At 41.5% G+C, this 12327-nt stretch overlaps 1 protein-coding gene across 3 annotated transcripts in view; it reads right to left on the bottom strand.

Moving 5' to 3' along the window:
• The window catches only part of ppm1f (protein phosphatase, Mg2+/Mn2+ dependent, 1F), a 160374-nt gene that overhangs the window by 124587 nt on the left and 23460 nt on the right, over positions 1-12327 (bottom strand). For all 3 annotated transcript variants that reach the window (XM_039802348.1, XM_039802347.1, XM_039802346.1), the window contains exon 3: positions 10751-10881. In XM_039802348.1, coding sequence (XP_039658282.1) covers positions 10751-10881 — 131 coding nt within the window. The remainder of the gene's footprint in view (positions 1-10750; positions 10882-12327) is intronic.

The following is a 12327-nucleotide window of genomic DNA, read 5'->3' on the forward strand; positions in this document are numbered from 1 at the left end:
TTTTGATCAAGTTTGTACGACCTGCTAAGGACAGGGGCAAAGAGGACCATTTCACAAAATCATTTTTACATCGATCCAAAAGTGGGCAAAAATTGGCCTTAAACAAATTATTAAACGATCTTGTGACTTGTACACCTAAGTATTTAAACCCCTCACGTACTACTCTGAACGGGATAGAGGAGGAGTCTCTACAGGAGCCCGGAGTGATCGGGAAAAACTCACTCTTATTCATGTTAAGCTTATAGCCAGATAACTTGCCAAATTCCTTTATTAGTGAAATAATTTGAGGTATTGAGGAGGTTGGGCTTGATACATATAATAAAACGTCATCTGCATATAATGAAATTTTATGCTCTGTACCATGCCGCGTAATACCTTTAAAATTTGCTGATTGACGGAGCGCAGCAGCAGCCAGGGGCTCAATTGATAGGGCGAATAGCAAGGGAGAGAGAGGGCACCCTTGTCTGGTGCCCCGGTGTAGAGGGAAGTATTCAGAGTGTACATTGTTTGTACAAACTGAGGCTTTCGGGGAGGTATATAACAGTCTCATCCATGAGATTAAGTCTGTAGGAAATCCAAACTGTGTAAGAGTGTTAAAGAGGTATTCCCACTCTACCCTATCAAAGGCCTTTTCAGCATCGAGAGAGATTACTGCTTCAAGTTCGCCTGGGGGAGGATTTGTGTATATTATATTATATAGTCGTCGTAGATTATTAAATGGGTTACGGCCTCGAATAAATCCTGTTTGGTCAGTCGAAATTATAGTAGGGACAATGGGTTCAAGGCGTAGCGCAAGAATTTTTGACAAGATTTTAAAATCCGCATTCAGAAGCGAGATTGGCCTGTATGATTCGCAACGAGTGGGATCCTTACCCTCCTTTGGGATAAGAGAAATTGAGGCCTGCGTGAACGTTGAGGGAAGGGTTCCTGTATTGAACGACTCATTATAAACAGCCACAAGAAGCGGGCCCAGCAAAGCTGAAAACTTCTTATAGAATTCTATCGGGAATCCATCTGGACCCGGAGCCTTACTGCTCTGCATTGCCACAATAGCCTGCGCAACTTCTGCTGCGGCCACAGGTCTGCCTAGGTCAGAGTGAAGGTCAGAATTAACAGTTGGTAAATCAATTTTTTTGAAGAAGTCAAAAGTTGCAGAATCACTCGGATACTCTGAGGTATATAGGGTAGAGTAAAAATTAACAAAACTATCATTAATATCTTTCAGATTATGTAGCATGGATCCAGATGGGGTCTTAATATGAGTTATCATTTTAGAGTTATTTAATTGACGAGACTGAAAAGCCAATAATTTACTGGCCTTGTCCCCAAACTCATAAAATGCATGCCGCGTTTTTAACAACCTCCTCTCTTCATGTGCAGTTGACAGCAAGTTATACTCGGACTGAAGGCTTATTCTTTCTTTGTATAAGCGTGGACAGGGAGAGATGGCGTACTGTTCATCTAACCTGTTGATAGCTTCAGAAATATTTCTGAGTTTAGAGAGCTCTTGCTTTTTAGCATAGGAGGAGAAAGAAATTATTTTGCCCCGCAAATAAGCTTTCAGTGCCTCCCAAAGTACAGATCTAGATATATCATGTCTGTCATTCAGTTCCAAATACATATTAATCTCTTTAGATAGAAAAATTATGAATTCGTCATCTGCCAAAAGCAATGTATTTAGTCTCCAGGGTTTAAAGGAAGGGTGCAGAGTTGGTAAACTAAGCACAAAAGAGGAAGGAGCATGATCAGATATAACAATGCTATGATACATACTAGATGAGACAAAGGGCACGATACTCTTATCCACTAAGAAAAAATCAATGCGACTATACGAGTGATGAACAGGAGAGAAAAAGGAGAATGTTCTGGAAGAAGGAAAAAGAAATCTCCAGGGGTCTAACAGTCCAAATTGGTCACAGAAATGTTTAATGCTTATAGCTGCCTTGGAAGGCTGTATGACTCTAGCGGAGGATCTATCTAGCGAAGCGTTTAGAACACAGTTAAAGTCCCCACCTATAATTAAAGCATAATCATCAGCAGGTGGGATAGATGTAAAGACTTTGCTGAAGAAATTGCTATCATCAAAGTTTGGGGCATAAATGTTAACAAGGATAACTTGCCTGTCAAGCAGGCGGCCTGTGACGATAACGTAGCGACCCGAGGAGTCAGTAATAACCTTTTCACTGGTGAAAGAAATGCTCTTCCTGATAAGAATAGCAGTACCTCTGCCTTTTGCATTAAAGCTCGAATGGAATACCTGTCCTCCCCAACTCCGCCTAAGTTTAATTACATCTGAGTTAAGAATATGGGTTTCTTGCAGAAAAATAATGTCTGCGTTTAATTGTCGTAAGTGAGAAAAAATCTTATTTCTTTTAATGACATTATTCATGCCTTTCACGTTCCATGTTATGAAATTTACATCACATTTATTAACGTTGGACATCTATCAGAAAGTATTTGTAAATGAATAAGGCACATCTAGCAAAACTGTCACAACGCCGTACACAAGCACCTTGACTCCAAACAATGAATGGTGAGAAAAAAGAGAAAAATAAAATAAAATAAATAAATAAATAAATAAATAAAAAATAAAAGAAAAAGAAAAACCGTTAAATTCCCCTCCCGCCCCCCTCCCTCCTTCAAACAACGAACATCTGCTGGTATACTAAGAACCATAACTCACCAGCTCGCATTTCTGCTCCTTGAAACTAAGTTGCTATTGATAGAAGAAATAAGTGACATTTACTATGAACTAAAGAGTGTGGATCAGTCCAAACTTAAATGAGTCTCTTCGTTATCATCACCACTTGAGCCAAACAGAACCTGTGCTCAGCGGGAAACAAAAGTGGAGACACGTAGGTCTACATTATCTGCCGAGATGTGAGTTCCTACTCACTCGTTGAAGGGGGGGCAATCCTCCTCACAAATTCCAAAGCCCGCTGCGGGGAATCGAAAAAAGTTTTCGTCCCGTCATGATTGATCCGTAGACGCGCAGGGAAAAGGAGGCCGAATTCAATTCCCGCTCCTCTGAGTTCAGCCTTTACCTGGTTAAATGCCGCTCTCCGCTTCGCAACATCAGCGCTTACATCTGGGTAGAAGTGTATACGCAATCCTTTGTATAACACCTGACCCTTTTCTCGTGCCAGACGGAGAATCAATTCCCTCATCTGGTAGTGATGCATTCGCACGATGAACGGCCTGGGGGCTTGATTAGCTTTCGGCGGGGGGGCTAGAGAACGGTGAGCCCTGTCCACCTCCGGCTTTTTGGAGAAACTCTGTTCACCAAATACCTCGAGTACCAGAGCCTCAATAAATGCAGAAGGATGAGAGCCCTCGGAGCCCTCGGGGATACCGATCACACGAATATTGTTCCTCCTGGATCGATTTTCCAAGTCATCGAGCTTGATCCTCAGTTTTTCGTTATCTTTCGACAGCGCTGAACACGTAGATTCCAGGGCAGTAACGCGGCCATCCACGTCGGTAAGGGATTCTTCCACATCCTTCAGTTTCTGTTCTTGCTCCAGTAATGAAGTTTTCACCGCAGAGATAGATGATTTAAGCTCTGTAAGGATCTCCACCCTGAGCGCCGCTACCTCAGATCTAATCCCACCAAGGAGTTCTCTGATATCCCCTTTCGAGAAGCGGCGCCCGCACTCTGCGTATCGCCAGCAGCCTCAGTAATATCGGACGCCTTTTTAGTGTTGTTTCTCGGCATGTTTCTTACTGAGGGTCGTGAATAGTATTTCAAACTATGTCACTGAATAAGTGTTGAATGAGTCGTAAAATAATAGGAAACACGCGGAGCAGAAAACTTAAAGACTTCTCACGCCGCCATCTTACCGGAAGTCCTTTCTTTGACTCAGGAACCTATCTTAAGGTGACAAAAGAGTTGAAACATGATATCCTTAAGAAACTGGCTGAGACCATGAATGCATTTAAAGCATACCCAGCAAAGGAAGATTTCAGGGTCATCCTCTGGTCGCTGGAATGGATGGAAGAACAGTCTGAAGTTCAAGATGGGCAATTATAGAACCAAAATGTGCCAGCTTGGACGAGTTGATGTCACGGTCAATGGTGGTAAATGTGGAAGGTACACTGCAAATGGCAACCCTCCTCACAAAAGGCATAAAGAAGCCAAGGAAAGGGGAAATAAATTTCCTACCTGAATATCCAGAGGGGAGGGATGACCACAACCTGGAAGAAGCTTGTCAGGTTTTGGTAAATGAAATGATGAAAACAAAGCCAAATGGGTCCCTTGTTAAGAAAGCAATGGACCTGACGTTTGCTCTTCGGAGAAAAGAAGTTGTCAAAAACAAGCTTGCCATCAGCCAGATGTTACATCGATGGCCAGCTCTTTTCACAGAAAGCCAGGTATGTATTACTGTTGAGTATTTACAAAAAGGATGAATGTGTTAATGTAATGTTGAATACAATTTTCCATAGATTCTTGTTTTTAGCTTCTTATGCAATACATGTTTTGTTTCAGGTTTGTTGCGAGTTCACCAGAGTGGTGGGGAAAAGTCTGCAAGACAATTTCTTTGATGAACTTGGCAGTTTCTCTCCAAGGCTGATGGATCTCTTTGTGAAGAAGAAAGGCCTGACTGGCCAGCTTTTACAAGCTTTTAAGTCAGACAATTTTGTTAGTCTACTACCTCTTTCCTTTCTCTGTTCATCTCTTTTGTCTTTTCTTTCTTCTCTGCTCTCTATCCTTTTCTTTCTTCCTTCCTATCTCATCTCCCTTCCTCTCTTCATTTCCTAATTTTCTTTTCGGTCCTCTCCATTTTCCTCTCCTTTTGTCCTCTTGTACATAAACATTGTGGGGAATTTCTGGAATTTATTTGATAAATACATGAGAGTATCCTTAGCAAGATATGTTTTAACTCTTGTGTCCAACAATCTTGCAGACCACTGAGCCAACAGACATTAGGTGCCTATGTCTTCGGGGACTGCCTGTCATCTTGGCGGATGATTCTTCTGTCTTCTTCAAGACATGCTCTGTAAGTTAATTTTTTTGTAAATGTTGCAGGTGCATGCTCATTTGTCAATTTTTTTTGCCGTTAATGAACACTGCCACTAATTTTTAGAATTATTTGATCAGCATCAGTGTCTCCATTAAGTCTCTATTTTATGGCCGAACAAAGATAGCTTACCCACTTTCAGTCCCAGTCCTATTGAAAAAAAGTAGAAAATTGCTCCAAATAACTAAGGTTGTATGAATCCTTTTACATTTGCCCAATTTGTTTTTTGACTTTACGGTCACCAGTTAGAAGTTGTAAAAATGTTTTTGGGTCTTTAACTCAAATGGGAGTTCTGAGTGCGCTTTTTAGATTAAAAAACAAAACAAAAAAAAACAATCAGGAATTATGGATTTGATCAACTGGTCTCTCAGCGCAATTGACACCATCCTCGATGAGGAGCCTGGGTTCGGGGGAACCTGATTGCCCTGCCGGAACGTTCGCAGCTGGCTACACGATGGACGCATGGGAGAGGTGGCGGGTCGTGTGTCTGGCGGCTCTTTCCGTGGAGGACATTGAAGATATCTACCTATTCGGAACCATGATAACAAGTTTTTTGCTGATTGGCTCAGGCATTACCCTGGTTTATCTAGAAATTAGGAAGAAGACGGGAGCCGAGCAAAGTACGAGGCTGCCCGTCATGGTCGAAGCTGTGGGCAGAGCTGTCGGAACTCAGATTGTGACTATGAACCACAACTTGGATACCATCTTGGTGAAACTGACAGCTTTGGAAGGTCTGGACCACATCTTGGAGAAACGGCTTCCTTTACAAAGGAAAATGGATAGATTCGGAGACCAGAATGGACGTTTTAGAAAGACGTGTCTTATCTTTCGGCTCCCCTGCACCAGCACTGGCCTTGGCCGAGGCCGGTGTTGTACAACACCTCCCCCTGGAAGCACTGCAACGGGACACACTCTTGCGTTCCTTACCCGACTCCCACAGACACCTGCTGATTGTTGACTCGGACTGGGTCCTGCTCAAGGTTGACTCCATGGCAACCGGCTGTGTATCGCTATGACAATCGTGCGGACTGAGACAACGTGATTATGGGGCCAGACGTAGTTTGACTACGCGGGCCTACACACACACAAACCCTTACATATATACAGATATGCAATCACCCACCACACCCCGTATCTCGCCTTCGCCGCTTTGTACCCCCAGTCAGGCGGGCAGGTCTGTGACCAGCGCCTTTGTTTTGGCTGCAGGACCAGATGGCTGCTTGCCTGTGCTGGACTACCTGCACCCCAACACTCCCCTCCCCCATTGTGTGTCTTGTGTCCTCTTGAATTGGTTATGTGCTTATGTTGCTGAGGTGTTTTTTTCCTGTTCCCACACTGTACTCCTATCGGGGGCATAGTCTGGGAGTTGTCTTTTTCTCTTTGTCTCTCCTCATGTCATGCTGTATTTTCTTTACCCCATTGTATGTTTGTATGTACCTTGTAAAGCACTTTGTGATTTTTTATCTGTGAAATGCGCTCTATAAATAAACTTTGAATTGAATTCTGGTTGCTCCAGTCATCAACTAACTAATGTTACTTTCAACTGGTGACAGTAAAGTAAAAAAAAAAAAAAAGCAATTAAGGTGAAAGGCACTGAGAGTTCACAAAAAAATGTTTCAGCACGACTGTGACTGAAAGTGGGTAAACTCCATATTTGGGGAAAAGTGTTGCAACCTATACTGTACAGATCCAAATACGGCATTTGATAAAAATTCAAGACTGGTAATTGTCCTTTAATATGCTTTCAGTGCAGTTTATATTGTACAATGCTTTTCATTATAAACAGTCACAGGTTCTTTTTGGTGGACAAAACACCATTGTCTAACTGGCATGTTTATGTCCTCTCCTTGTCAATACGTTTCTTTCACTGTTAGGATGTAACTGACAAGGACTCTTACGGTCAAACTCCAGTTGGAATTCTCTGCCTTGGTCAAGAAAATACCCAGCTCAACCCATCCAGAGTAGGCATCATCTTGGAAGAGTCTGTGGTGATGGATGAACTGGCCAACCTGCCTCAGGCCTTCTGTGTCCTTTTTGGACTGATCTATGCCCTGCACCTGGACTACCCCAAGTGCATGAAAAATACTTTCAACTTTATTCAGCAAGTAATGCTCAAACTGGATAGAAGTGAGCTGGTACCCAAAATTAAAACTTTGAAAAATCAGCTGGAAGCATAAAATGCTACTGCTCCAGATTTGTTTGCCCCAGTTTGTAATGTTGGACCTTTAGGAAAACATGTTTACTGTTTGGGGTACATGTGTCCTATGGTATTTGCACAGAGAAGACTCCATGACACAGGCTTTGATTACATTTAATTTCAAATGAGTTGGGTATTTTAGTTACATTACCAACTAAAAGGCAGATGTCTTGGAGCACTTTGGATTTTCAAGATATATAGAGTAGATATTTTAGTCATTTTTAGTCATGTAAATGGGAATGTTCAACTAAATAAAATTTTCCCTAACAGGATTGTAAGCTATAGTACAGTTTTAATGTGATTTGTTATGATAATGATGTACACATTCTTGAGCACAATAAGTGTTTTTGTTAGAATAGAGGCATGATGACTTAAAGACTTCGGGCCCTATTTTAACGATCTGAAACGCAAGTATGAAACGCAAAACGCAAGTAGCTTTGTGGGCGGATCTCGGGCGCTGTTGCTATATCGGCGGGATAAATGAGTCTTGCACCCAACGCAAATCTTAAATGGGTTGGTCTGAAGTAGCTAGGTGTGGTTTGGGCATAACGTGATAATAACCAATCAGAGCTTCATCTCACATTCCCTTTAAGAGCAGGCGCACTTGTTCCATGGCGGATTGCTATTATGACGGCGGATTTGCCTGGCGCACACCAGCGGGAGCTGTCCAGGATGCGGTAAAGTAATAAATGCCCGTCTTGGCCGGGTGGTGATGTTGCTGCGGCCTCTCGGGCGCATCTCCTCAAGTCTGGAGAGGATTGCTGCAGCCATGGAGCGTGGGCCTTCAAACGCACCACCTGAACCTGTTGTTCCCCTTCCTCCTCCCCCCACTCCATCTCCGTCCACCCGCTCCACCAAGAGCGCATCGCGCATTACTCCCTGACCAGATTCCGCCGGAGTGTCCAATCCCGCCGTAGTTCAACATCACGTCTCCTCAATTCCTCTAATATTTCCTCATTTATGTCATCAACACATCCATGATTGATGGAAATGTTGTGTAAAACACAACAAGCCACAAAGAATGCTGCGACTTTTTAAGGACTGTACTGTAAAGTGCCTCCTGATCTATCCAAACACCTGAAGCGCATTTTCAGTGATATTTTTCTTTGTAATTATGTATGGTTTGAAAAAATGGGAACTGCTGCATCCGTTTAGATGAGAGAAGTGTATGCGCATTGTGCACACGCTACAGTATGGCCAAGCATGCGCCCCTAAAATAGCATGTGAATAACGCACTGCTGACTTTAGACTAGCACCACTGACTTTAGACCAGGTTTTTCCTGAAACTGCAAAATAGCACCAGGTAACTTTTGCACCGGAACACGCCTCCTCTTTTCGCTGAACCGCCCCCGGGAGGGCAAATACATTCTCTAATTTACCGACGTGCGTCTGTGGAGGAAAAAGCCCGCTGTGCGTCGGGTGCAAAATAGGAATGATACATGCGTCGGTGTACAAAGGCAATTGCGCTGAGTGCAAGATAGGGCCCTTAATGTTTTATGCAATGTTCAGGACATGAATGACACACATTTTGCCACAGTTTCAGGCTATGATTCAAGGTTGTTAAAGCAGGGGGCTCCAACCTGTAACTTTTCATGCGGTTTTCAAATAAAACAGTAAAAGAATGACTTGTTGTATTGCGTATTTGTCTTAAATGTTCTAGTTTAGCACATTCAATGAATACAAATGTTTAGTCACTTTAACTTAAGATAGTAAGTGGAGTTCATGTGACAAGGCAATTGATATTACAAGAGGTTCTAAGTGAAATCAACTTGGCATTTAGTGTTTAAAACTTAAAACAACAATTCCAGCCTTTCAAGCATTTAAGATAAATGCACTCAAGTTTTCATTACACATTACTTAATTTGTTTAGGGCAACCGGTTTCCAAAATTTTGTAAAGTAAATTCTACTTATCCAGGCTTACAGTGTACATATAAAAGAGCATTTAAAACTCTATTTTAAAATGCAATTTTAAAAACAGGGATTATTAATTGAATTCAAAAACCAAATTAAGAATAGAGCTTTTAATAAGCATTTAAAAAGGAGTTCCTTTTCTCATTCTCAAATCCATTTTCTTGCTGCGTTTCCTTATTCAATTAAATTTTATTTATAGTGTCAAATTATAACAGGGGTTATCTCATGACACTTTACAGATAGAGTAGGTCTAGACTCAATAGGCTCGTTCGAGATGAGCCAGATCTGCACAGAGTCGATCACCGGCGATTGCCGCCCAATGCAATGCCGGTTAGATTTGTGTCCGACTTGATCCCGACTTGCTCTGACGTTGCACACGTGGGTAACCATAATCTCACGAGATGAAGGTGGCCGCAGTTTTTAGAGCCAGACTCCGCAGTTCCTCTCCACTGACTGCAAGACTCAGGCAGACCCAGGGCATGCTGGGAAACGCCGGGGGGGGGGGTTAGGGTTATCGACTCAACATGATGACGTTTCATATAAACTTTTTATTGATTTTGAATCGCAGGGATTTTAACTGTGATTTGTCTGATTTAAAAGCTTATTCTGTACAAACCACATGTTGTGTGGCTGATAGTTATGTTTAGAAGTCAGAGAGACTAAATGTGTTCAGATTATGGATCATCTACAGTGTGTTATTAATTAAAATCAGCAACAGATTGCATGTAAAGCATTTTAACAGCTACTCTGTCATAATAAAAACAACTGGAGACAACTGTGTACAAGCTGATATATGAGTCTGATAACATTTTATTAAATCGGAATCGGACCACAGTGTTTCTGTCACTTCCTGTTCAGCCTGAAGGCTTCTGGAAACGGCTGGAAAACTGTCCGACTATCGCAAGACAACTTTTTACCTTGACAAGAAATATCACGTTTTAATATCGCACTTTTAATTAATATATATTGATTGATCATTACAACCCTACTACCAGCGAAACACTATGGCGCTACTGCTTACCTGTGGTCCAGCAGCAGCAAAACAGATGGCTCTATTTTACATTTTTGGCTGTTTTGGCAGTGCCTTTCAGGGTGCACTGTGATGATTATGATCATCATTATGATTATGCAAAGCTTGTTAGAAAATAGTGTTTCCATGAAGACCTGTCAGAGTTTAGGTGAGAGCAGAAGGTAGGACAAAATTTCACTGAGGTGGCAGCCTCATAATTCTCTATGCAGGAAAAACCCTGATTAACATCTGGCTTTTGTTGGTGGTAAATGTTACAATTGGCATTCATTCCCAGGACAAATGACTGGAGTAGTAACCGGTATTTATCGGCTCCAGCTCCAATCGGCAGATGTTTATCTCTTTTCCAGTATGTTGGTGACTTTGAACTTGACATACCACGAAAAGAAATGCATACTCGTCTAATGGCAATGAAGACTTTTGCCTTTTTTATTGGCTTTTACCACATTTACAAAACCTGCATATGTGCTTTTGGTGGAAAACGGTATAAGGGTAGACTAAAGATTAGGGACACCCTTCAGTATAACACTATATAATTAAACAGCACCACAAACTACAAAGCAGCCTCAAAAATGAGCATAAAGTAAAACACTTACAGACTACTTGCTGTTCCTCTTCCTGGTTGTCATCAGCTTCGTGGGGGCAGTGGAAAGGTAAAAGGTCGTTCTGCAGCAGTTGGGACAGTGCGGTCTGGCACAGGAGCGCACTGAGGCCTGCAGGAGCACCCCTGTACCAACAAAGAATAAAGATTTTCTTTAGAGCTTTATTACGTTGTATCGGATCGGTGCATAAACTCCAGTACTTCCCGATACCAGCGTTTTAGGCAGTATCTGAGCAGATACCGATACTGTTATCGGTATCGGAACATCTCTAGTTTTCATACCAAAATACCTTATCTTCTGTAGATGGAACAGTATGGCTTTAAGCCTCAATATAATTGAAAAAGGTGAGTTATATAAAAATTCAACCCCAGTACAGTTGTCATGAAGGGGGAAATTATCTATAGAGATTAAAACCGTTTTTTGCACCAAGCTGTAAACATGTTAAATTCTGCTGTGAAGTTTGGATTTTTTTTGACATGGAGGTCTATGGGAATTCACTTTAGCCCCGGAGCTGCCGCTTCAACAACACACACGGCAAACATTATCTCATTGATTTTCAATTGAACACGTTCGTAAAATAAAAATATTGTAAACACCTTTATCATCTGTAAAATGTTATTCCATGTTGATTAGTTTTGGCATTTCTTTCGCATGAACATCCAAAAGCTGCACAAAAAAAAAATCACACAAAAAGTCTCGTCTTAGTCTCAGATGTCTCATCCAAAATGGCGGAGGCACAGACGCATCTCACAAGCTGAAGGTGGTGTGTGTGTGTGTGCGTGTGTGCATGTGTATATATATATATATATATATATATATATATATATATATAAATAAAAAAGTAATCCGCTCTCTCTCCACTTCGAGGGCGACCAACTGGAACAGTGACAGAACATCATCACTCGCGAAGTCATGGCAACTAAATAAACAACAGCGTGAGTATAGTAGTTTCTCTGGCAGTGACAAACCGTGACCAAAGCCTCAACATAAAAACCGGACACGGGTCCCATGAAATATGACAGCTACATTATATTGGAAAATAGTGTTATGGACACTGAATTTGGTTGTTTATTTACTATTTATCAGACCCCACGAGACAATAAGTTAACGTTAGCCAACACTACGGTGCCTCTGACTCCCCCACTGCAAGATATGTTGTATTCCCTGTGTGTAAGATGAGCGGACGCGTTAAATCGCCTGTTTAGGTTACTATCTATTTGCTTAATTTTTCGGAGGGAACGGTAGCTTACGTTTTTTGTGTTTTTATTGTTCGTTATTGTTCATATTTTGACAAAATGTTTAGTAATGACAGTAGTAGTGGTCATAGTGAGTACAAATGTGATGCAAGATGCACATTGCAAAAATGTGTCATGTATCTGAAATTGTTCTGGACTCACAGTAACATTAGGCTATAACAGATTTTATTCTGATCCAAAAAATTTCTGTGAGAAAGGACAAACATTAGCTATATCCTGGAATGTAATTGTAAGATATACTGTTGATGCTTTTGAGAAACGATTGCAAATAAAGCAAACTGTTGCTAAAAGAAACTACAAATTTTCAATTAGGTA

Source organism: Perca fluviatilis, chromosome 6, assembly GCF_010015445.1.
Source record: "Perca fluviatilis chromosome 6, GENO_Pfluv_1.0, whole genome shotgun sequence".
Lineage (NCBI taxonomy): Eukaryota > Metazoa > Chordata > Actinopteri > Perciformes > Percidae > Perca > Perca fluviatilis.